The sequence below is a fragment of the Schistocerca serialis genome, chromosome 10 (assembly GCF_023864345.2).
Source record: "Schistocerca serialis cubense isolate TAMUIC-IGC-003099 chromosome 10, iqSchSeri2.2, whole genome shotgun sequence".
In the NCBI taxonomy this organism is placed as follows: Eukaryota; Metazoa; Arthropoda; class Insecta; order Orthoptera; family Acrididae; genus Schistocerca; species Schistocerca serialis.
Window position 1 is genome coordinate 149169061 of NC_064647.1, and position 27278 is coordinate 149196338.

At 45.5% G+C, this 27278-nt stretch overlaps 1 protein-coding gene across 1 annotated transcript in view; it reads right to left on the reverse strand.

The window, feature by feature from the left end:
- Nucleotides 1–27278, reverse strand: part of LOC126425269 (uncharacterized) — a 133956-nt gene that overhangs the window by 22449 nt on the left and 84229 nt on the right. The window contains exon 6 of the mRNA XM_050088237.1: nt 17144–17355. Within this exon, the coding sequence (XP_049944194.1) occupies nt 17144–17355 (212 nt within the window). The remainder of the gene's footprint in view (nt 1–17143; nt 17356–27278) is intronic.

The window sequence follows — 27278 nt, forward strand, 5'->3', positions numbered from 1 at the left end:
CGCTGTTGAGCTCCAGAGTCATGTGTCGGTGGGAGGATGAGTGGCTGGAAGTGACTGACAATAAGCTCCGTATAGTCAAGCCCACAACGCGTGTGTCGTGTACTTCCTTTCAGCCCCATCGACGGGACGAGGTTCTCCTCACTCGGCTTCGAATAGGCCACAGCCCTATGACGCATGGCTTCCTGCTCCGGCGAGAAGACCCTCCATTGTGTGGTGCTTGCGGCGTCCAGGTCACTGTGAGCCATATTTTACTGGATTGTGTTTTATTTTCTGACCAGCGGGCCTCGGCTGATTTGCCAGCGGACCTGCCAACTCTTTTAGGCAACACTCGGACGAATGTGGTTAAAGTTTTAAAGTTCTGTGCCTTGTCAAATGTTTTTACAAAGATTTTAGGGAGCGGATTTTAATTTTCTCACTGTGTGACAAGCTCGCCCATCTTTTCTGTAAGTGGCCAGCCAATGACACATTCCTGTGTCATTCTTGTTGCTCTGTTTTCCCTTCCCTTCGGTTATACTTTCTTATGTAGTAATTTCCCTCTTTTCCTGTTTTCTTTGAGTGTGTTTTTCAGTTTTATTAGGTCTCTCCACATTCGTTCCTTTTAATGTGTGTCAGGGCGCTGATGACCTCGATGTTGAGCGCCCATAAACCCCAACACACACACACACACACACCGGCACCCGGCGAACGGCCTGCTCGGCGGGGGGCCCTAGCCATACGGTTAAATAAATAAATAAAACAGCATATGGAAACTAGAAGAGTTTTGTGGCGGACGGATGGGATGAGAAAGACACAGTTGATGTAATACTAAGCATCACAGTTGATAGTGGGATCAATTTTAGCAATTTTACCAGTTTTTTACAATGTCGACCAATGACATAGCAGCATGCTTCCCAACTTCTGTATCATCACTAAACAGTACCTCCACTTCTTTGTGAGTACCATTGCGAATGTAGACAGAAGAACGTGCATTACGTCCATTCATTTTAATTCTCGAACACATACACCAAATTATACCAGACAGAGATTTACATTTTCTAGCACTTCGAACACAGTGCGTGATTTACAATCTTTCTCTTTGCAGGTGGGATTCACAGGGCATTCTCGCATTCTTAGGATAAAGTTAGAGGCTGAAAGATCTCGCATTGTCTTTGACCAACCTTTGCTGCTGCACTGTTACTGATTTAATCTGTAGCTGACTATAAGTACACTACTGGCCATTAAAATTGCTAAACCAAGAAGAAATGCTGATGATAAACGGGTACTTATTGGACAAATATATTATACTAGAACTGACATGTGATTACATTTTCACGGAATTTGGGTGCATAGATCCTGAGAAGTCAGCACCCAGAACAACCACCTCAGGCCGTAATAACGGCCTTGATACGCCTGGGCATTGAGTCAAACAGAGCTTGGATGGAGTGTACAGGTACAGCTGCCCATGCAGCTTCAACACAATACCACAGTTCATCAAGAGTAGTGACTGGCGTATTGTGACGAGCCAGTTGCTCGGCCACCACTGACCAGACGTTTCCAGTTGGTGAAAGATCTGGAGAGTGTGCTAGCCAGGGCAACAGTCGAACATTTTCTGTATCCAGAAAGGCCCGTACAGAACATGCAACATGCGGTCGTGCATTATCCTGCTGAAATGTAGGGTTCCGCAGGGATCGAATGAACGGTAGAGCCACGGGTCGTAACACAGTCATTGGATCTCGACCAACGCGAGCAGCAATGTCGCGATACGATAAACCGCAATCGCGATAGGCTGCAACCCGACCTTTATCATAGTCGGAAACGTGGTGGTACGCATTTCTCCTCCTTACACGAAGCATCACAACAACTTTTCACCAGGCAACGCCGGTCAACTGTTGTTTGTGTTTGAGAAATCGGTTGGAAACTTTCCTCATGTCAGCACGGTGTAGGTGTCGTCACCGGCGCCAACCTTGTGTGAATGCTCTGAAAAGCTAATCATTTGCATATCACAGCATCTTCTTTCTGTCGGTTAAATTTCGCGTCTGTAGGACGTCATTTTCGTGGTGTAGCAATTTTAATGGCCAGTAGTGTAGATCGCTAGATCGCTACATTCCGTGTCTCGTGAAGGGATAGAATGAGCTGAGTCCGTAACTGCTGTTCCAATCAATCTTGCTCACGGTATCCATCCATGTGCACGAGATTTCTCAGATCCGATAATGGTTCAGAAATTATACTATCCTCGCATCAGCCCTATATAAAATCATCGTTGGGAATGGAGAATGCCTCTTATAAGGAAGGAGATCGACGCATAGCGGCGGTGTTTGACAAATGAAATTAGATGTAATGCTACTACTGACTCCGTAAACAGGTCATCTGTGATGCAGATGTATACACAGTGATTGCAGTACCTCAAAAAATAGCTCCAAGTACTATGAGACTTAACATATGAGGTCATCAGTCCCCTAGACTTAGAACTATTTAAACCTAACTAACCTAAGGACGTCACACACATCGATGCCCGAGGCAGGATTCGAACCTGCGACCGTAGCAGCAGCGTGGTTCTGGTCTGAAGGGCCTGGAACCGATCGGCCACAGCGGCCGGCTGCATTACCCCACAAACACCTGTTGCTAACTTAGAAACTCCGTAGTTAAGAAAATCAATACTGGATTTTACGCCCAAGATGGGATAGGGGAATGGAATACGTCGCTTAAATCTTCGTTCGTCTAAAGAAAAGCACTAAAACAGGATGAACGTGTTTCATCATGATCATACCACATGAGATCGAAGCCCTCTGATGACTGAGTGGTTTGCTGCTAACGATCGCAAGTAGATACTGCTTAAGTAACACACAGAACATGCAGTTATATACGAGTCGAATGCAGTGTATGCCACACAACTGACAGAACAATGGAAAAAAATGTCCTACAGAAACATCTCCGTCTCTCTCTAGAATTTAGCATCGGCCAATCATTAAACTATACCTCGTTACAACTCCATCTCTATTGATCACTCCCATCCACTTTCTGTCATCCTTTAAGGTATATGCAAGTAAGTTTAGAGGCAGATTGTTCTCTTTCTTCCAGGAAAGCTTCAAAGACAGCAGACACCTCGCGTGTATTACTATTACCTCAATAAGCACACCGCAAGGTTGTGATTCACAGAGAGTACAGAGAAGCACATTGTAAATACTGTGTGTTAGTGTTTGACCTTCTGCAGGACTGTCTAGGTTTTTCAAACACGCGATCCATTCTATAGTTGTATATTTCAGTCCCAAAACACTCTTTAGCTAAGGACACATACCACGTTAATCATTGTCCCAGCCGACTTATCGCCGTCCACGAAAAAATAACTGTTTCCCTATTTCCTGGTGCTTCCATGTCAACTGTTTCTCGTATTCCTCTGGCTGCCACATACAAGAATGGTCCTGCACCAAGCAGAAGACAAGTAAGTACTCCTGTATTTTGTCCTTCAATTTATACGTAATTTTATGTCACCTCTGCCCATGCCATCATGACATTACTTCTCGCCACGTATTCTATTGTATACAATGTAATAGTACAGTTGTCAACATCTAGCGCAAAATGTAATATTTTTTTCTGGTCGCCCGGTATAGTATGGCCCTGTACTAGAACGCGTCCAACTACGTATTCCACAGTTGCAATGAATTTTCTCTGTTTTACGTGTGTTCTGTGTGTGTCACGGAGGGTTTACAGGGAAGGCGGAGTTGCTTCAGGTCTTTAGCCAATCAGCGCCAAACCAAGCAGGGCTTATGCTAATCCTAGGCATACTTCCTGCCTCTCAGGAAATACCTCAACCTTCTTTCTTCGTGACCGAGTGAAGCTGACAACAGACCTGAAGCCAGTATTTACAATGTGCTTCTCTGTACACTCTGCCAATCACAACTTTGCAGTGTCTGCTTTGTCTCCTTCCTTTCATAGGCATTCTCTGCGACTGACGATCATTTTATACGGGGCCTGATGCGAGCATAGTATAATTTCTGAACCGTGATCAGATGTGAATAGTGGGCGCTATACAACTCTGGAAAGATGTATTGTGCACGTATCACAAAGAATCAATGTTTTGAGGAAGTACACTCCTGGAAATGGAAAAAAGAACACATTGACACCGGTGTGTCAGACCCACCATACTTGCTCCGGACACTGCGAGAGGGCTGTACAAGCAATGATCACACGCACGGCACAGCGGACACACCAGGAACCGCGGTGTTGGCCGTCGAATGGCGCTAGCTGCGCAGCATTTGTGCACCGCCGCCGTCAGTGTCAGCCAGTTTGCCGTGGCATACGGAGCTCCATCGCAGTCTTTAACACTGGTAGCATGCCGCGACAGCGTGGACGTGAACCGTATGTGCAGTTGACGGACTTTGAGCGAGGGCGTATAGTGGGCATGCGGGAGGCCGGGTGGACATACCGCCGAATTGCTCAACATGTGGGGCGTGAGGTCTCCACAGTACATCGATGTTGTCGCCAGTGCTCGACGGAAGGTGCACGTGCCCGTCGACCTGGGACCGGACCGCAGCGACGCACGGATGCACGCCAAGACCGTAGGATCCTACGCAGTGCCGTAGAGGACCGCACTGCCACTTCCCAGCAAATTAGGGACACTGTTGCTCCTGGGGTATCGGCGAGGACCATTCGCAACCGTCTCCATGAAGCTGGGCTACGGTCCCGCACACCGTTAGGCCGTCTTCCGCTCACGCCCCAACATCGTGCAGCCCGCCTCCAGTGGTGTCGCGACAGGCGTGAATGGAGGGACGAATGGAGTGTCGTCTTCAGCGATGAGAGTCGCTTCTGCCTTGGTGCCAATGATTGTCGTATGCGTGTTTGGCGCCGTGCAGGTGAGCGCCACAATCAGGACTGCATACGACCGAGGCACACAGGGCCAACACTCGGCATCATGGTGTGGGGAGCGATCTCCTACACTGGCCGTACACCACTGGTGATCGTCGAGGGGACACTCAATAGTGCACGATACATCCAAACCATCATCGAACCCATCGTTCTACCATTCCTAGACCGGCAAGGGAACTTGCTGTTCCAACAGGACAATGCACGTCCGCATGTATCCCGTGTCACCCAACGTGCTCTAGAAGGTGTAAGTCAACTACCCTGGCCAGCAAGATCTCCGGATCTGTCCCCCATTGAGCATGTTTGGGACTGGATGAAGCGTCGTCTCACGCGGTCTGCACGTCCAGCACGAACGCTGGTCCAACTGAGGCGCCAGGTGGAAATGGCATGGCAAGCCGTTCCACAGGACTACATCCAGCATCTCTACGATCGTCTCCATGGGAGAATAGCAGCCTGCATTGCTGCGAAAGGTGGATATACACTGTACTAGTGCCGACATTGTGCATGCTCTGTTGCCTGTGTCTATGTGCCTGTGGTTCTGTCAGTGTGATCATGTGATGTATCTGACCCCAGGAATGTGTCAATAAAGTTTCCCCTTCCTGGGACAATGAATTCACGGTGTTCTTATTTCAATTTCCAGGAGTGTAGTTTCTTTTTCATTTTACAATTTGTCACCATAGTTTGCCACAGAGAAAGTTGCAAGAAGGATGTATGTCATACGATGGAAATATATTTCTTACATTGGAAAACCAACACTGATGCATTTCACATGACTAATAGGTAAAAAGTCGCACCGCTCCAACATTATAGTGTGCTTTTAAGTGCAGAACCGTGTAGCCTTAAGAGAGCATGTGTTTATGTTCTCTCTTACCAATTCCTTCTTGTTATTGTTCCCAGAAACTGGAAGAATACTTAAGAATTGATAGCATAGTTGATTTACATCATCGAACTCTATCTGTCTGAAGCTCCATTGTGCATAAAAACCGCCCATTTCTTCTTTTTCATAAGCCTCTCCTATTACATCACAACACTTTCATCTCCACTACTATACACCGATAAGGGGTGCTAACCCCCTGGACATTCGAGCATCTGGAGAAATCTTGTGCACTTCGATGGGTACATAAGGAAGGTTGGTGCAGAACAGCAGTTACGGACTCAGCTCGCTCTATTCCTTCATGAGGCATGAAATGTAAAGGTCTACTTCTGGTAAGCTACAGATTAAATCGATGACAGTGCAGCAGGAAGGTTTGTTCCATCCCATCCATTTTCCAACCTCTAACTTTATCCTAAGAATGTGAGAATGCCCTGTGACACCCATTTGCATAGGGTAAGACTGCAAATTATGCGCTATGATCCAAGTGCTAGAAATATGTAGATCGCTGTCTGTATACTTTGGTGTATGTGTACGAGAATTAACAATGAATGATGTACTGCACAGTTATCTATCTACATTCGCAATGGTACTCACAAAGCAATGGAGGGGCGGTTTAGCGATGATACAAAAACTGGGAAGCAAGCTGCTGTGTCACTGGTCGGCATTTTAAAAAATTGGTAAAAATGCTAAAACTGATCTCACTATCAACTGTGGAGGTTATTATTACAGTACCCCGACGGTGTCTTTTCCATCCCATCCATCCACTGGTACACTGCTGATTACCACATAATGACTGACTGACGTCACTTGTTTCAGATGGGGAAAGGGTCTTGTTAGAGGGGCAATACCTTCCGGGGATGGCTAGCACCGAAACAGTGATCGTATACATGACTGCAATATGATGAATCAGTCAAAATTGAACACCGAGCCATCTGCTCTTCTGTCTCTGTGATAGATGAGTTTAAATGTAGACGTCATCAATCACCTTCAAGCACCTGTTTGGAAACGCTCCACATCGCTGCAAAACTCTTCCAGTTTCAATATGCTGTGACTATTTTTTATTTATAATCATCCAGAATGTGTGTGTTGTGGGAGCAGTAGCAACAAGATGATTTACCATATGATGTCTACTTTTCTGTTAATGTCAGTTTAAAACTTGTCACAGGCCTCGAAGTCGTTGTGGAAAAAGCAAAATGTATGGCGGTGTACAAACCTGTCTCATACACTGCTTTAACATGTTACAGCAGATCAAAACAATGTTTTAAACAACAACGTAGGGACACATGGAGCCTCTCTTGTGACTGATTGCCTGTGTGATATGGGCCTCCTCCTACAGTATGGGTGTCGACACTTTAAACTGGTCTATGCAGGCAACTGAGCGGACCAATTCCTGTATATTTAATGGTATTTGTTTTCGATATACACTACTGGCCATTAAAATTGCTACACCAAGAAGAAATGCTGATGATAAACGGGTATTTATTGGACAAATATATTATACTAAAACTGACGTGATTACATTTTCACGGAATTTGGGTGCATAGATCCTGAGAAATCAGTACCCAGAACAACCACCTCAGGCCGTAATAACGGCCTTGATACGCCTGGGCATTGAGTCAAACAGAGCTTGGATGGCGTGTACATGTACAGCTGCCCGTGCAGCTTCAACACGATACCACAGTTCATCAACAGTAGAGACTGGCGTATTGTGACGAGCCAGTTGCTCGGCCACCATTGACCAGACGTTTTCAATTGGTGAGAGATCTGGAGAACGTGCTGGCCAGGGCAGCAGTCGAACATTTTCTGTATCCAGAAAGGCCCGTACAGGACATGCAACATGCGGTCGTGCATTATCCTGCTGAAATGTAGGGTTTCGCAGGGATCGAATGAAGGGTAGAGCCACGGGTCGTAACACAGTCATTGGATCTCGACCAACGCGAGCGGCAATGTCGCGATACGATAAACCGCAATCGCGATAGGCTACAATCCGATCTTTATCAAAGTCGGAAACGTGATGGTACGCAGTTCTCCTCACGCCGGGTGATACGCAAGTATGGCGATGACGAATACACGCTTCCAATGTGCGTTCACCACGATGTCGCCAAACAGGGACGCGACCATCATGATGCTGTAAACAGAACGTGGATTCATCCGAAAAAATGGCGTTTTGCCATTCGTGCATCCAGGTTCGTCGTTGAGCCATGCGGATAAGATCCCTGTCATCTCGACTGCTAGTGATACGAGGCCGTTGGGATCCAGCACAGCGTTCCGTATTACCCTCCTGAACCCACCGATTCCATATTCTGCTAACAGTCATTGGATCTCGACCAACGCGAGCAGCAATGTCGCGATACGATAAACCGCAATCGCGATAGGCTACAATCCGACCTTTATCAAAGTCGGAAACGTGGTGGTACGCATTTCTCCTCCTTACACGAGTCATCACAACAACGTTTTACCAGGCAACCCCGGTCAACTGCTGTTTGTGTATGAGAAATCGGTAGGAAACTTTCCTAATGTCAGCACCTTGTAGGTGTTGCCACCGGCGCCGACTTTGTGTGAATGCTCTGAAAAGCTAATCATTTGCATATCACAGCATGTCCTTCCTGTCGGTTAAATTTCGCGTCTGTAGCACGTCATCTTCGTTGTGTAGCAATTTTAATGGCTAGTAGTGTATATCGAGTTCTCTGACGGATGAAGTTAGCGGAGCTTTTATAGTCTGTAGCTTTCTTTCTCCGTTTGGTGATACATGATAGAGAGAATGTTTGGGTGACAGAGGTGAATTCATCCTGAGAGACGCAGATCTGCTTTGGACTACAGTACCTGTACATAGTTTCGAGATGCACTGTGTATCCTTCTCCCAGTTCCCGTATTTTCTACTACTAGCGCATGTTGCAGGAAAAGGGTTCGTTTGGCGCTGACCTTACACATTGTACAAGGTTGGCGGAGCTATGATAGCATGCTCTTATTTCCAGCGAATGACCAAAACATTGTCCTATCACATTAACTCAGCTCACCCTGTTTCTGCACAGGTTGCAGAAGGTGGTAAATATAGCACTCTCCGACTTCTGCATAGTTGTAATTTAAATTGGAACGACACTCATTGTTCCCATGCACTATTCACGAGTGGAACAGGGTTGGAGGGATCACATAATGGTACTTAAAGTACCCTCGCCAAACACCATTAGGTGACTTGCGAAGTATGACGTAGATGTAGAAATGCACAAAGCTGCAGGGATGGCAGGGAGGTGTCTGCAGAACAGTTACTTGATGCATAGGGACTGTCTAAAAACCACATTGCAATTTTATTGCAGCAAATTGGTTCGAAAAGGGTGAATCGTTTTGATACATGTGAGTGCCATACATGTGATTTACTAGTGGCTGTAATCATTAAAGTACATCACCATAAGATCCAATGCACATATGTGGCTGAATGGGACTGCTTGATTTCAAATCAGAGACAGCGTTTCTACCAGAAACCGTAAATGTATAGATCTGAAAAACTAGTGTACATTTCTTACAACCTCAAACAAGCGTTGCATTTTTACAAGTGATTCTTCACATAGCACACGATCTACTGTATGTGCTCATTCTCAATTAATCATCGTCTATAAACAGTGGATACATCGCACAACTTCTGACATGGCATCGGGATAGAATGTGTTACACATACTGGAGAAATATCTAGCGGCGGCGTGAGGCAGTTGCAAATCTCGGCTTCAAACCATGTTCCTTAGCTGAATCGCTTTCTAAATTCGGCGACTTAATTACGAGCTTACTCCGCCAGCGATATGTTCCTTTACTGTTCTGCTTCAGTAACGCTACAGCCCTTTTGGCTTCTTCAACAATCTTCCTCCACACTTCTCGGTCTGTTAATACACATGCCGCGATCACTGTCTATGTTCAATGTCTCGATATTTGTGTGGAAAACCACTTCATTTCCAAGCAATACCATATCTCGAGATAAAGCTTGCATAATTTTTGACATGGATATCGTTAGCAACACTGGTGTGTGCTTGTAGAGCCAAGATCGCTAGTGACAGTAACATGGCCCTTGCGATCGTATTTATAATATCTGGTGGCTTGTAAGACAATAACGTCTCTCTTTCTGAGACACAGTGCTACTCGCAAGAAAAGCAAACGGGACATGTCTATCCATGGCGGATTTTCGCTCAGTATTCTTTCGTACTGCCGGCATTCAGTTATTGGCGAAGTATTACACTTAGTAGTAGAGGATACTCGATAGATTCGCTGTGAACAGCAGGCCTATAAAGTATGTGTGTGTTGCAACATGTATAAGAAAATGACTATGTTCTGTCATAAGGAAGGTATGCATCTGGCGTGAAAAACTGCTATAGTCGCAATGGGAATGAAAGATTTTTTTTTTTTTTACTTGGAAAGTTATGTCCAGTCATAAGAATGGTACAGATATTTCTATTTCCAGAACCACAGTCGTCACGAGGGGGTATTCCTGATGCTTCACTCATCGTCGAAAGTCCGACTGAGGCTGCGATCGTAATATTTAATTGTAAGTACAATGATCAAATATACGAGTATATGTGGCTGGTTTTCTAGGACGATTCTGTCTAGGGTGCGTGGCGCACAGCAGCGGTGTCCTGTGGCAGGAACAACTGACTTTCCAGTTTACGGTGGAAGCCATCGGAATGCAGGGGGCAGCTGGAGTAGAGGAATGTGACTGAGCTAACTGTGCAGCCCTTTAGACGGTTCAGTAGTGAACTAATACTCACAATGTGCTGGGCAGCTTTCATGATCGCTTGTGTTCTCCATGGAAATCTGAGAAGATTCAATATGGACATGTGTTTGCACTGGACCATTATTCCCTCCCACGTAAATTGTTTGGTTGACTGCTTCTACACATTTCCTGAGTATATGGTTGTAAGAACATAGATTGTGGTGTGCGTTGTGTGCGTCTAGATGTTGAAGGCTGGGTGGAAGACATGTTGTCTAGATTGGAGAAACACATTAGTTGACTTTGTAAAGCAGAAGGGTGATTTGGAATCTATCATCGACATAGGTATTCGCAAGTCGAACTAGTAGTTTCCACTATATTTGCAATTCTCACGTAAAGATCTTCACAGACGAGGTAAGTTTCTAGTTCAAAAATGGTTCAAATGGCTCTGAGCACTATGGGACTTAACATCTGAGGTCATCAGTCCCCTAGAACTTAGAGCTACTTAAACCTAACTAACCTAAGTGCATCACAATCATCCATGCCCGAGGCAGGAATCGAACCTGCGACCACAGCGGTCGTGCGGTTCCAGACTGAAGCGCCTAGAACCGCACGTCCACACTGGCCGGCTTACCTGCGTTGTCTCGGCAAAACATTCGTAAATTCCAGCCTGTCGACTGAAGGAAAAATAATGGTAGACGGTATGCATGGATAGGTCACACAGCACACTACAACCAGCTCCTTATGAAATCATAGAAGAAACAGTACAACGAAGGAATGGGCGAGGAAGACTTGGGGCGAACTGTGATTGGAATCCTAGAGAAAATATGTATCACTTCAGCTACGAACAGCGACAGAAATTGGTCTTCCCGTCGAAACAGGTGCACAGTGAAAGGCAGCGAAAGTGTCTATGGCAATTTTTTTTAACTTTCACTTTTAAATCTAATGCGCTTTTCTAGCAGCACATAACGTTTAATGATCGATTGGGACAGGACAGAGTAATTATGTTGTAATTAGTTTGCCACTGCACTGTCAGAGAGGTAAAAACGAACACATTCGCACTTGTGAATCAGACCTACCATACTAGCAGCGGACACTACGAGAGGGCGGTGCATGCGTCGATCAACCGCGCCGCGCTTCGGACATACCAGGAACCGCATTATCGGCTGTGGAATGTCGGCAGCTGCGCAGCGGCCGGTCACCGCCAGAGCCAGTGGGAGCCAGTTTTCCGTGGCATATGGAGCTCCGTCCGTGTCCGAAACATTGTTAGCACGCCGCGACAGCGTGTACGTCAACCGTTCGTGCAATTGACCGAGTCTGAGCGAGGGTGTACAGCGGACCTGCAGGAGGCTGCATGGGTGTATTGCAGAATTGCGTAATACGTGGGGCCTGAAGCCTCCACAATGCATCGATGTTGTCGCCAGTAGTCAGCAGAAGGTGCACATGTCTGTTGAGCTGGGTCTGGACAGCTGTGACGCACAGGTGGACGCTGAGACCGTCGCATCCTACCAAGCGCCTTACTGGACCACACCATCACTTCACTATAACTTATGGACACCGTTGGTCCAGGGGTATCAGCGAGAACCATTCGCAACCGTCTCCACAAAGCAAGGTCCTGCGTCCTGTAAAGGCGTCTGTCGCTCACGCCACAATATCGCTCACCCCACCTCCAGTAGTGTCGCGATAGTCGTTTGTAAAACGACAAATGGAGACATGTCGTCTTCAGCGATGAGAGACGCTTCTGCCTCGGTGCCAATGATGGTCGTACGCATGTGTGGCGCTGTACAGGTGAGAGCCAACATTAGGAGTGTATACGACAGAGCCACAAAGGGCCAATGCCCATCATCATGATGTGGGGAGCAATATCATACACTGGCTGTACTCCTCTGGTGATTGTCGAGGGAACGTTGAACAGTGCACGGTACATTCAAAACATCAACCAACCATCATGCTACCGTTCATATACTGGTAAGGAAATGTGCTTTTCCAACCGGACAATGCACGTCCACGTGTACCATGTGCCAACTAACATGTTCTTGAAGATGTACATCAAGTACCCAGGCGAGCACATTCCACAGATCTGTCCCCCATAGAGCATGTTTGGGACTGGATTGAACGTAATCTTACACAATCTGCATGAGTGTCATGAACCCTGGCCCAATTGAGGGGCCAGGTGGAAATTGCATGGCAGGTCATTCCTCTATGATCGTCTCCATGGTAGAATTGCAGCCTGCATTGCTGCAAAAATTGGAAATTTGTGGTAAGTTCCTGTAGGATCCAACTGGTGAGGTCATCGGTCCATGAGCTTACGCACTATGTAATCGAACTTAAACTGACTTATGCTAAGGACAATACACACACCCATGCCCGAGGGATGACTCGAACATCTGACACTGGGGAGCCATGCAAACTGTGGGAAGACACCTCAGACTGCGCGGCTACCCCGCATGACTATTGGTGCAAAATGGAGGGTATACACAGTGCTAGCACTGACATTGTGCATGTGCTGTTGACTGTGCTCATGTGCGTGTATGGCTTTGTCTGTGTGACCATGTGTTGTATATGTCCCCAAGAATTTGTCAATAAAATTTCCCCCTGCTGGGGCAATGAATTCTTGGTGTTTGTTTTTCATTTCCTAGGAGTGTATTATATATAAGTTTCAGTCTTTACAAACAAAATGAGTGGCCAAGTTTAGAGTTCAGATCTGATCACCGTAACGAAACCAGTTCAGAAGCAGCACACTACTGGAATATGGCAGTGACGAAGGCCATGCAATCATAGGCGTGAGTTTGCCCTAACCTCCCCTCAGTCACACTACCAACTCCACCTATGTGGCCTAACCCTCGCCAGGGCAGTGAGCTGTCACTCAGCCACATGCACTGTGTGGCTGTCACAGCAAGTTTCAGGATGGCTATGGCAAATGCAAACAAGGCTTCCCCCTCACTGTGTATGCCCATCATAACATACAGCCTGGCATCTTATGCCTGCCCATCTCGTTTGCTTGCAATGCATTAGTGGAGATGTGTTAAAATGATTCTTTGCCACGATTACACATTTGATTGAATTTTACTCAATCTTGTTACAGAGTATCAGCATTTGTGAGAATATTACTAAGAGTTTATCCTGTGCAGTCAAATATTCAGTTACAAATTGAATTATTATTCAATAAGAAAATAATAAATATGAGGAGTATCACACATACATCATACACTGAAGCGCCAAAGAAACTGGTGTAGGCATGTGTATTCAAATACAGAGATATGTAAACGAGCAGAATATGGCGCTGCACAACAACAAGTGTCTGGTGCAGTTGTTAGATCTGTTACTGCTGCTATAATGGTTGGTTATCAAGCTTCAACTGAGTTTGAACATGGTGTTATAGTCGGCGCACGTGCGATGGGACACAGCACCTCCAAGGCACTGGTGAAGTGGGAATTTTCCTGTACGACCATTTCAAGATTGTTTTGACAATATCAGGAATCCTGTGAAACATCAAATCTCTTAAGTCACTGGTGCTGGAAAAAGGTTCCTGCAAGAATGGAACCAACGACGACTCGAGGGAATTGTTTGACGTAACAGAAGTGCAACCATTCCCCAGATTGCTGCAGATTTCAATGCTGGGCCATCAACAAGTGCCAACATGGGAACGATTCAACGAAACATAATCGATATGGGCTTTTGCAACCGAATACCCTTTCGTGTATGCTTGATGACTGCCTGGGCCCACCACCACTGTCGTTGGAATGTTGGTGAGTGGAAACATGTTGCCTGGTTGGACGAGTCTCATTTCAAATTGTATCGAGTGCATGGATGTGTATGGGTATGGAGACAGTCTCATGAATCCATGGGCCCTGCATGTCGGCGTGGGACTTTTCAAGCTGGTGGTGTCTCTGTAGTGATGTGGTGCGCATGCATTTGGAGCGATATGTGAACCCTGATACGTTTAGATACGACTCTGACTGGTGACATGTACGTAAGCATCCTGTCTCATAACCTGCGTTAAACTCATGTCCATTGTGTATTGCGATGGACAATTCCAGCAGGACAATGCAACACTCAACACTTCCAAAAGGGCTACAGAGTGGCTCCAGGAACACTCTTCTGAGTTTAAACACTTCCACTCGCCACCAAACTCAGCAGACATAAACATTTTTTAGCATATCTGGAATGCCTTGCAACGTGCTGTTCAGAAGAGATCTCCACCCCCTCGTCCTCTGATACATTTATGGAAAGCCCTGCAGCACTACTTCAGACATCAGTTGAGTCCATGCCACATCCTATTGCGACACTTCTACATGCTCGCGGAGGACCTACACAATATTCAGCAGGTCTACCAGTTTCTATGGCTCTTTGGTGTATATGAAAAGTTTAGAACACCACACTAATTACAATGTTAACAAAAAAATTAGTTCGTCTGCAGCTGTCGTGTTACAAAATTAATCATTGTTTTGAAAATGAGCCCTATATTGAGTGTGAAAAGCTGCATGTACAAAATTTTTGAGTGTTTAAATAAGATAAAAAGAAAGCATGTTTTTGTGAAACAAATGTCACAGATGCACAGTTTCCCTCCGTAGCGGTCCATGAAGTTTTTACCGCTAGTGATGTTCAGAGATGCTGCTCAAAATGCCAAGCAGTGATTATTGCTTTAGAGATTTCGCTTACATCCTACGTGAGGGAGACAAGGTGATAGGTCTATGGACACCGGCAGACACTCCAGATGAGATGGCTGACTGTTAGAGTAAGGATGCGGCCATTATTCATGAAACACACATTTGTTTACAGATTGTTAGACAATCGTTAGCACTCAACTGCCGGTTCAGCGTCATTGCAAACCAACGACATTTTCAGCAGCATATCTAAAACAATATTCATCATCTGGGGGTTTGAACGTCGTTTCTGAACATGACTAGCATCGAGTCCTTCGCTGACCACTATTTCAGTGCACTTGTGACATCTGTGTCATATGAAAAAATGTTTCTTTTCCTCTCTACTAAACTGTCATAAATTATGTATATATAGATTTTTACACCCTCTGTAATGAAGGAGGCAATAATATGTCGAAATCAAGTACACTCATGCTCATAAATTAAGGATAATTTCAGAATGTGGTGCCAAACAACGTGGCACTACACAAAACTGGCGCTAATGGGATAGGCACATAGGGAAAACACACGACACAGATCTGGAAGTCCACAGTATTGGTGGTAAGTTGAGGAAACCGCCCTGAAACACATGTGCTACAAAACACCACTGTTTCCTGCACATGTACCCCGACATCAATATGGGATATGATCACGTACACAGGCCATACAATGGGTTGGTATACTCTGGATCAGGTGGTCGAGCAGCTCCTGGGTTACAGCCTCTCATTCTTGCACCACTGCCGGAGCTCCTGAAGTGTCCTTGGGATTTGAAGGTGTGCAGCGATACGTCCACCGAAAGAATCCCAGACGTGCTCGATGGGGTTTAGTTCTGGAGAACAGGCAGGCCACTCCATTCGCCTGATATCTTCTGTTTCAAGGTACTCCTCCACGATGGCAGCTCGGTGGGGCCGTGAGTTATCATCCATCAGGAGGAAGATGGGGCCCACTGCACCCCTGAAAAGGCGGACATACTGGTGCAAAATGACGTCCCGATTCACCTGACCTGTTACAGTTCCTCTGTCAAAGACATGCAGGGGTGTACATGGACCAATCATAATCCCACCACCATCAAACCTCGATCTCGATACAGGTCCCTTTCAAGGACATTAAGGGGCTGGTATCTGGTTCCTGGTCCACGCCAGATGAAAATCCGGCAAGAATTACTGTTCAGACTATACCTGGACTCGCCCATGAACATAACCTGGGACTACTGTTCCAATGACCATGTACTGTGTCCTTGACACCAGGCTTTACGGGCTCTCCTGTGACCAGAGGCCAGTGGAATGCACCTTGCACGTCTCTGGACGAATAAACCATGTCTGTTCAGTCTGCTGTAGACTGTGTGTCTGGAGACAACTGTTCCAGTGGCTGCGGTAAGGTCCCTAGCAAGGCTACCTGCGGTATTCCGTGGCCGTCTGCGGGCACTGATGGTGAGCTATCGGTCTTCATGTTGTGTTGTACACTGTGGACGTCCGGTACTGTAGCGCCTGGATACGTTTCTTGTCTGCTGGAGTCGTTGCCATAATCTTGAGATCACGCTTTGTGGCACACGGAGGGCCTGTGCTACGACCTGCTGTCTTTGACCAGCCTCCAGTCGCCCTACTATTCTACCGCTCGTAACGTGATCAGTACGTGTTCTTTGAGCCATTTTCAACACACAGTCACCATTAGCACGTCTGAAAACGTCTGCCCACTTACTCGCTGTACCGTACTCTGACATGCACCAACACACCTCTGCGTATGTGGGCTGCTGCCAGCGCCACCGTGCGACGACCGCAGGTCAAATGCTCTGCATGGTCATACCCCGAGGTGATTTAAACCCGAAAACCGCCCACCAGTGCGTTGTTTCACCATGTATCAGCATCATCCTTAATTTATGAGCATGGATTGTAACAGATGCAGATGGAGAGTTGCCAACCGACCGAGAAACTGAATTTGAGAAGAACACCTGAGATTACATTGCGTGACACAGAAAATCGCGGAAGATCTAAAACTGGATATCGAGATGGATATTTGAACCTCACTCTTCGAATAAGAATACTGTGGTCAGACATCAGTGCATAACCATGAAATGGATGAGTTCAGTATTGAACTTACCCACAACAGTGTCGGTGTTTGCTCCAAATTGTTGCTTGAAGGTCGATTCCATCGTATACCACCTAGTATAATAGAAGGCATACAGTGCATCGGCGAGGCCGAACATCTGTGATGCCTCCGACTGCCGTTCCTCGCATAGCGCACTGAAGTCCTCTCGAAAGAAAAGGAACTTTGGCTGATAGTAGAGCAGTTTATCATTCAACAGCGGCCGCCTGTAACACATAAGCTGCAAAGTTAAAAACCATCCAAGCGTGGAATGTGCAAAAATGTAAAAATACGCAGCATGGACTGCCACTCAGCAGTGGATTACAAACATTCTGGTAGTTCAAAACTGCGTACCGGACTGGAATTCGAATCTGTTATCTTTGTATTCTTTAAAAAAAAGAATAAGAACACACCAAACAGCTGCAATGCAATTGGTTCTTTACTATTTTTGCACATCCAGATTTCAGTTAAGATACAAACAGCCACCTTCACTGCATTTGAGTGAGATGTTGATTTTAACTATCTCTTGCAGAACATTCAGTCTGTACTTGTTTATCTTTTGAACTGGTTTCAGATGTAAATTAGACACACCGAACAGCAGAATTGCAACACTTGCCTCAAAATTTTACATCTACATCTACATCTACATCTATACTCCGCGAGCCACCTTACGGTGTGTGGCGGAGGGTACTTATTGTACCACTATCTGATCCCCCCTTCCCTGTTCCATTCACGAATTGTGCGTGGGAAGAACGACTGCTTGTAAGTCTCCGTATTTGCTCTAATTTCTCGGATCTTTTCGTTGTGATCATTACGCGAGATATATGTGGGCGGTAGTAATATGTTGCCCATCTCTTCCCGGAATGTGCTCTCTCGTAATTTCGATAATAAACCTCTCCGTATTGCGTAACGCCTTTCTTGAAGTGTCCGCCACTGGAGCTTGTTCAGCATCTCCGTAACGCTCTCGCGCTGACTAAATGTCCCCATGACGAATCGCGCTGCTTTTCGCTGGATCATGTCTATCTCTTCTATTAATCCAACCTGGTAAGGGTCCCATACTGATGAGCAATACTCAAGAATCGGACGAACAAGCGTTTTGTAAGCTACTTCTTTCGTCGATGAGTCACATTTTCTTAGAATTCTTCCTATGAATCTCAACCTGGCGCCTGCTTTTCCCACTATTTGTTTTATGTGATCATTCCACTTCAGATCGCTCCGGATAGTAACTCCTAAGTATTTTACGGTCGTTACCGCTTCCAATGATTTACCACCTATGGCATAATCGTACTGGAATGGATTTCTGCCCCTATGTATGCGCATTATATTACATTTATCTACGTTTAGGGAAAGCTGCCAGCTGTCGCACCATGCATTAATCCTCTGCAGGTCCTCCTGGAGTACGTACGAGTCTTCTGATGTTGCTACTTTCTTGTAGACAACCGTGTCATCTGCAAATAGCCTCACGGAGCTACCGATGTTGTCAACTAAGTCATTTATGTATATTGTAAACAATAAAGGTCCTATCACGCTTCCCTGCGGTACTCCCGAAATTACCTCTACATCTGCAGATTTTGAACCGTTAAGAATGACATGTTGTGTTCTTTCTTCTAGGAAATCCTGAATCCAATCACAAACCTGGTCCGATATTCCGTAAGCTCGTATTTTTTTCACTAAACGTAAGTGCGGAACCGTATCAAATGCCTTCCTGAAGTCCAGGAATACGGCATCAATCTGCTCGCCAGTGTCTACGGCACTGTGAATTTCTTGGGCAAATAGGGCGAGCTGAGTTTCACATGATCTCTGTTTGCGGAATCCATGTTGGTTATGATGAAGGAGATTTGTATTATCTAAGAACGTCATAATACGAGAACACAAAACATGTTCCATTATTCTACAACAGATTGACGTAAGCGAAATAGGCCTATAATTATTCGCATCTGATTTATGACCCTTCTTGAAAATGGGAACGACCTGCGCTTATCTTCAAATAAGAATTTCATGTGGTATTCATGTTAATGGTAGGAATGATTTATCCAAATTTACTATAGATATAGATAATTTGACCAGATTCGTGTTAACTGCACTTTATACCTAGTAAAATTAACATGTGATATACAAGACACATTGAGCTAGCTAGGCACGAATCAAGACACGCCCTCGGATCTTTACCTCCACCTGTATCTCACCTCCAACCTTCCAACCATCAAAAAAGTTCTCCTGCATACCCTGTGGGAGTATCACTCCTACAAGAAAGGATTCCGCAGTGAAATGGGCTCGATAATTGCTTTCTGAATGAATTTTCTTTATGTAGCAGAGTCCCCATCCTGCACACAGTTCTAATCTACCAGACAGTACCGCCTCTGGATTAACTGATATGATAGCTGTAATAACTTTGCTTATGAAGACTAGTAGGGCAGCTGAAGGCAGAATTTTCACAGAAACATGATGTCTACAGAGAAACGTGAATGTGTCGTCAAAGTGTTGCACTTGTTCTGTCCCCTGCAGCTAATCCAGCGGTCGAGGGCAGCGCGAAATGGTGACTTACGGTTTTTCAAGTCCACTTTTGCATCTACTAAAAATGTGTCTTTATCCCACAACATGCCTTTCGTTTTACTAATTTAGACCATTATCAGTGGTTGCATTTTCATAATCTACATCTACATCTACATCCATACTCCGCAAGCCACCTGACGGTGTGTGGCGGAGGGTACCTTCAGTACCTCTATCGGTTCTCCCTTCTATTCCAGTCTCGTATTGTTCGTGGAAATAAGGATTGTCGGTATGCTTCTGTGTGGGCTCTAATCTCTCTGATTTTATCCTCATGGTCTCTTCGCGAGATATACGTAGGAGGGAGCAAAATATTGCTTGACTCTTCGGTGAAGGTATGTTCTCGAAACTTCAACAAAAGCCCGTACCGAGATACTGAGCGTCTCTCCTGCAGAGTCTTCCACTGGAATTTATCTATCATTTCCGAAACGCTTTTGCGATTACTAAATGATCCTGTAACGAAGCGCGCTGCTCTGCGTTGGATCTTCTCTATCTCATCTATCAACCCTATCTGGTACGGATCCCACACTGGTGAGCAGTATTCAAGCAGTGGGCGAACAAGCGTACTGTAACCTACTTCCTTTGTTTTCGGAATGCATTTCCTTAGGATTCTATCTTTCTATGTATTCGCAGCACATTACACTTGTCTACATTGAGATTCAATTGCCATTCCCTGCACCATGCGTCAATTCGCTGCAGATCCTCCTGCATTTCAGTACAATTTTCCATTGTTACAACCTCTCGATACACCACAGCATCATCTGCAAAAAGCCTCAGTGAACTTCCGATGTCATCCGCAAGGTCATTTATGTATACGTATTGTGAATAGCAACGGTCCTACAACACTCCCCTGCAGCACACCTAAAATCACTCTTACTTCGGAAGACTTCTCTCCATTGAGAATGACATGCTGCGTTCTGTTATCTAGGAACTCTTCAATCCAATCACACAATTGGTCTGATAGTCCATATGCTCTTACTTTGTTCATTAAACGACTGTGGGGAACTGTATCGAACGCCTTGCGGAAGTCAAGAAACACGGCATCTACCTGTGAACCCGTGTCTATGGCCCTCTGAGTCTCGTGGACGAATAGCGCGAGCTAGATTTCACACGATCGTCTTTTTCGAAACTCATGCTGATTCCTACAGAGTAGATTTCTAGTCTCCAGAAAAGTCATTATACTCGAACATAATACGTGTTCCAAAATTCTACAAATGGCTCTGAGCACTATGGGACTTAACTTCTTTGGTCATCAGTCCCCTAGAACTTAGAACTACTTAAACCTAACTAAGCTAAGGACATCACACACATCCATGCCCGAGGCAGGATTCGAACCTGCGACCGTAGTGTTGCGCGGTTCGAGACTGTCGCGCCTAGAGCCGCTCGGCCACTCCGGCCGGCCAAAATTCTACAACTAATCGATGTTAGAGATATAGGTCTATAGTTCTGCACATCTGTTCGACGTCCCTTCTTGAAAACGGGGATGACCTGTGCCCTTTTCCAATCCTTTGGGACGCTACGCTCTTCTAGAGACCTACGGTACACCGCTGCAAGAAGGGGGGCAAGGTCCTTCGCGTACTCTGTGTAAAATCGAACTGGTATCCCATCAGGTCCAGTAGCCTTTCCTCTTTTGAGCGATTTTAATTGTTTCTCTATCCCTCTGTCGTCTAATTCGATATCTACCATTTTGTCATCTGTGCGACAATCTAGAGAAGGAACTACAGAGCAGTCTTCCTCTGTGAAACAGCTTTGGAAAAAGACATTTAGTATTTCGGCCTTTAGTCTGTCATCCTCTGTTTCAGTACCATTATGGTCACAGAGTGTCTTGACGTTTTGTTTTGTTTCTGCTTACTTCAGGAAGTGTCGACGGCGTGCACATTTATCACACTTGAATGTTTGGCCTATTTGCACCTTGATGTACAAGAATACATATTTACTGACATAAAATACAATGTAATAACGCACCTCTGTTGCACACAAATGTTTGTTTACCTCATTCTGAACCATTCGCTGAGACGTCTCTTATTTGACAGTGCAAGATACCATAGCGCAAATTTTGATGTGGTCCTAAGATCAGTGTTTTGTACATCAATTCGATGCGCATGTGTCAAGTACATCCTATGATGAGAATGGAAGGCTCAAAATCTATATTGGAGTCTTAAAATGAAGAGGATTTAATTCCAGTGTGAGAAAATTTGTTTCCTAATTAATCTACGACTTCGTTCCCCATAGGCCTAACAACGGTGGAAACTTTACATACTGCCACATGACATGCAGAACAACTCGTACTCCTCGTAGAATGGTCATTGCTACTTGAGTCCACCATTGTCAGTTAAAGGATGAAGATGCCTGATAACGAATTCCGTTTTTCCTAGGTCCCAAGGATGGGCAGCGCCTCCCCTTGGCTCTTAGCAAGAGCAGAGAATATTACGTAGGTGTTTTTCTTCGGAGAAAATGATTTTAAATCCAGTATTACGCAGGTTTTTAACGGGGTTGGACTAACAAAACTTCTATGGCTACTTACAAGTTGCCATTCGTCTTCCAGAATACTCGTATTAAAAATACTTCATCCCCCTCCCATCTTATCCCACCCTACAAACTACTGTGCGAGTGCTCTTGCTAGATCCCCAGTTACATCAGAAAGCAACCCTTTCCGAAATATGTGATGTCATCTTGCTAAGGCTTACAAATCATTTCCATGTAATGTATCGAAGTTACAGGCAGTTCTGCTTGGACGTACAGAACATCTTCACTTACAAGCTGGTACTCATAACCCGTGCCGCGGTGATACTCATCTTTTGCCTGCCACAGATGGAGAAAGTACGTGCATAATGACAATTGTCTGAATAATCACTATACGGAGGTTTGGTTGGGGGTGAATTTCGGGAAAGGGGTGCTTTTAACGTAATGGGAAGATTCTTTCCCTAAGGCATCTAGACAACGCATTTAAGTGTAGGAATGAGATGAGCATAAAATTGCATTAAAAATGTGTAAGAAAATGCCTCCAAATTTACGAACAATTTGCCAGTCTACTACATACCAGTAATGATACAATATTCACTACTGTAGTCAATTTAAGAGCATGTGCATTGGTACACAAAGTGTCAAGTCAACAGAAGATGCAATAAATACTCGCCACAGGAAATTGTAGTGTCCAGATGCTCTCTACAAATGCGTAGCAGACTACTTCCATGGGAGAAAATCGTGTCAATGTGCGTATAAAAGGCAGTCCTCAGGGGTCAGTGTGTGATCCATATTTTTGGCTTGTAGCAATGTAGACATTACTACAGATGTCATGCAATTGCAGTAATTAATTGGACTGGTGGAATTTACAGATGATCAGCTATAAGTGGTGGTACATGCACCATAGAAGATATGTAAAATGATGCTCTGTCTGATACAGATGGACGGTATAAGAGCTCCACCACTGCTGGTTCAGCTCTGTGCCTCCTGATTCATCTCCGACTTTCTACATTATACTGACATCGAACCGACAGTAAACACACTAACTTATGCCACCTCCTCATATCGTTCACCTACACTCTCCTAATGTTTCTTCGCCGATAATCTCCCACTCTTCGTCATCTTCACTATTGTTTTACCACTCACAAGCTTGAATTTTTCAGCTTCTTTGCCACTGCCCCTGTCAAATGCTCCAACGCCATCACTGGCACCTTCACAATCGTCGACTCCATCGCCACCAACGCCGCTAACTCCGTCACCAGCACCATCACCAACTCCAGAACCGCGACAGGCCCAATCGCCGGCAAAACTCCCAGTGCCAGGAGTTCCAACCTCATCCACCACCATTGTACTGACATTACCACCGTCACAAACTCCTGTTAACGTCCTTATCTACACCCAACTAGCGCCACCTATTACCACACAAACTTCATGCAGACAGTCATAAGATCGCACCAATGAAATAGAGCAGATGAACACTTAACCTCCATTCCAAATAAAACCAAATCACAAAAGACTTCACTAAATTTCTGAACGTGAAAGCAATAATTCCCCTCAACTATCCTCATCCAATCTACCCACCTTCACTTTTCAATTCAACTCTCGAAGCACTCATACCTTTATGCCCACTGCTCAACAGAATACCCATGCCTTCACACCACAACACTATCTGCATGTCTCCACATAACCTGCAGTAAACCAACAACCAACTCTCAGTACCCTATCCGTGGTGTGGAGTAGCGAACCATAAATCCCCACCTGTTGTGGAGTAGCAACTGGGTTCTACGAAAACATCCCCAGTTGGCTACATATCATGTTCAATCATCCTGCTGAACACTTTATCCTGACCATGTATTTTACCAGCCCAACAGTCACCAGTCCTAATGTGTGTAATTCTCTGAGTCGTTCTATGGGTGTTACAAAAAGGTACGGCCAAACTTTCAAGAAACATTCCTCACACACAAAGAAAGAAAATATGTTATGTGAACATGTGTCCGGAAACGCTTACCTTCTATGTTAGAGCTCATTTTATTACTTCTCTTTAAATCACATTAATCATGGAATGGAAACACACAACAACGGAACGTACCAGTGTGACTTCAAACATTTTGTTACAGGAAATGTTCAAAATGTCCTCCTTTAATGAGGATACATGCATCCACCCTCCGTCGCATGGAATCCCTGATGCGCTGATGCAGCCCTGGAGAATGGCGTATTGTATCACAGCCGTCCACAATACGAGCACGAAGAGTCTCTACATTTGGTACCGGGGTTACGTAGACAAGAGCTTTCAAATGCCCCCATAAATGAAAGTCAAGAGGGTTGAGGTCAGGAGAGCGTGGAGGCCATGGAATTGGTCCGCCTCTACCAATCCATCGGTCACCGAATCTGTTGTTGAGAAGCGTACGAACATTTCGACTGAAATGTGCAGGAGCTCCATCGTGCATGAACCACATGTTGTGTCGTACTTGTAAAGGCACATGTTCTAGCAGCACAGGTAGAGTATCCCGTATGAAATCATGATAACGTGCTCCATTGAGCGTAGGTGGAAGAACATGGGGCCCAATCAAGACATCACCAACAATGCCTGCCCAAACGTTCACAGAAAATCTGTGTTGATAACGTGATTGCACAATTGCGTGCGGATTCTCGTCAGCCCACACATGTTGATTGTGAAAATTTACAATATGATCACGTTGGAATGAAGCCTCATCCGTAAAGTGAACATTTGCACTGAAATGAGGATTGACACATTGTTGGATGAACCATTCACAGAAGTGTACCCGTGGAGGCCAATCAGCTGCTGATAGTGCCTGCACACGCTGTACATGGTACGGAAACAACTGGTTCTCCCGTAGCACTCTCCATACAGTGACGTGGTCAACGTTACCTTGTACAGCAGCAACTTCTCTGACGCTGACATTAGGGTTATCGTCAACTGCACGAAGAGTTGCCTCGTCCATTGCAGGTGTCCTCGTCATTCTAGGTCTTCCCCAGTCGCGAGTCATAGGCTGGAATGTTCCGTGCTCCCTAAGACGCCGATCAATTGCTTCGAACGTCTTCCTGTCGGGACACCTTCGTTCTGGAAATCTTTCTCGATACAAACGTACCACGCCACCCACGGCTATTGCCCCGTGCTAATCCATACATCAAATGGGCATCTGCCAACTCCGCATTTGTAAACATTGCACTGACTGCAAAACCACGTTCGTGATGAACACTAACCTGTTGATGCTACGTACTGATGTACTTGATTCTAGTACTGTAGGGCAATGAGTCGCATGTCGACACAAGCACCGAAGTCAACATTACCTTCCTTCAATTGGGCCAACTGGCGGTGAATCGAGGAAGTACAGTACTGATGAAACTAAAATGAGCTCTAACATGGAAATTAAGCGTTTCCGGACACATGTCCACATAACATAATTTCTTTATTTGTGTGTGAGGAATGTTTCCTGAAAGTTTGGCCATACCTTTTTGTAACTCCCTGTAATTTCTTTAATAACACTGACCAATCCTCCTCCAACTATACTATTGTAGATGACCTTTGTTTCTGTGGTGTCACCGCCAGACACCACACTTGCTAGGTGGTAGCCTTTAAATCGGCCGCGGTCCGTTAGTATACGTCGGACCCGCGTGTCGCCACTGTCAGTGATCGCAGACCGAGCGCCACCACACGGCAGGTCTAGAGAGACGTACTAGCACTCGTCCCAGTTGTACAGCCGACTTTGCTAGCGAAGCTACACTGACCGATACGCTCTCATTTGCCGAGATGATAGTTAGCATAGCCTTCAGCTACGTCATTTGCTACGACCTAGCAAGGCGCCATAGCAGTTGATAATTAATATTATGAAGCATGTACCGTAACGAGAGATGTTCTACAATTGTGGATTAAAGTTAAGTATTACATCATCTACGTACTTTATTTGCAATTCTCAAGATATTGTCCTGTTCCAGACCTCACGCCAGTCAGCGTGTAATTAAACGCGTGCATTTCGGCCTCCTCTAGAAACACAGTGTTGGCTCTTCTGCCAACACTACAGTTTCCACATCAGTTTCCATGATGACCTTTGATCTGTGGCGGGACTGGCGTCAGTAGTATCTCTGACACGAGTATGATCGATTTCCTAGTGCAGTGGTTTGTCTTTGGGCTTGGGCCGGCTCGAGATATAAGGGAGTGTCGACCGCGAGGAAAGGAGAGGACACAACGCTTGAGAACGGAAACTCGGCGGTGCTCACGTCGGCGATTGGCTGGCGGAGAGAAGCGAAGACGGCGTGCCTGAGGTCGGACGGTGGTTGTCACGTGGTTATACTGGAGACGGCGGGAGTTGGCCAGCACTGTACATTCTCGAGCAACGTCGTGAGCTGTGGATGTGCCTGCTTCCTTGGAGGGGCACGCTGTTATGGTCTTGCGAAGTGATAGTCTGCCATCTTCGCAAAACCATCCCAGCTTCAAGACACCCAGTTAAGTACGCTAATTACTAAGAGCGCTTAGTTAACTGTGATTGTGATCGCTCTTGGTACCGTAAGACGTTGCACGACATGTGGTGTGATGGTTTTTGGATTTCATTTGAGGCCTCCTACTAAGCGTGTGATCTGCTTCCGTATAACATTGATGTATTTGCAGATGTGTGTCATTAAGTACTAGTGAGCGCCGGTTCTCGTGAGCCAGTGCATTTCCCAATCTTGGTGTTTGTTTATCAAGTACGGATTTACTTAAAGGAAGCACTCGCTAGTGAAATTAGTTGTTGCTTAGCCTTGATTTTATAATTTACTGATCAATCTGAAATGTTAAAGTTAAAGACTGTTTTCTGCCTGCTGTTGTCGGGTGTGGTCTATGTTTCAGTGAGTTGAGGCAGTGGGCAACCGAAACACAGGGCTTCCCTTTAGATTGCAAGTTTGTCTTGCAGGCGGTTGGACTTCGCCTAAGCTTGTGTGTTCCTCTTTGGTAGCGTTTGCTTGGTTCACATTCTGGTAGCCTACTCGACGTGGGGTTGCAGACAGAGCCACATCTTGGTTCGAAGTTAAGTATTATGTCTGTCAGTCGGTTCCACCGTTCGTGGTTAAACTTCGGCCTTACAAGCTTGGATCTTGCTTCTGCTGTTACACGTTTATCATTGTACAGAGTTGTTTGTTAGTC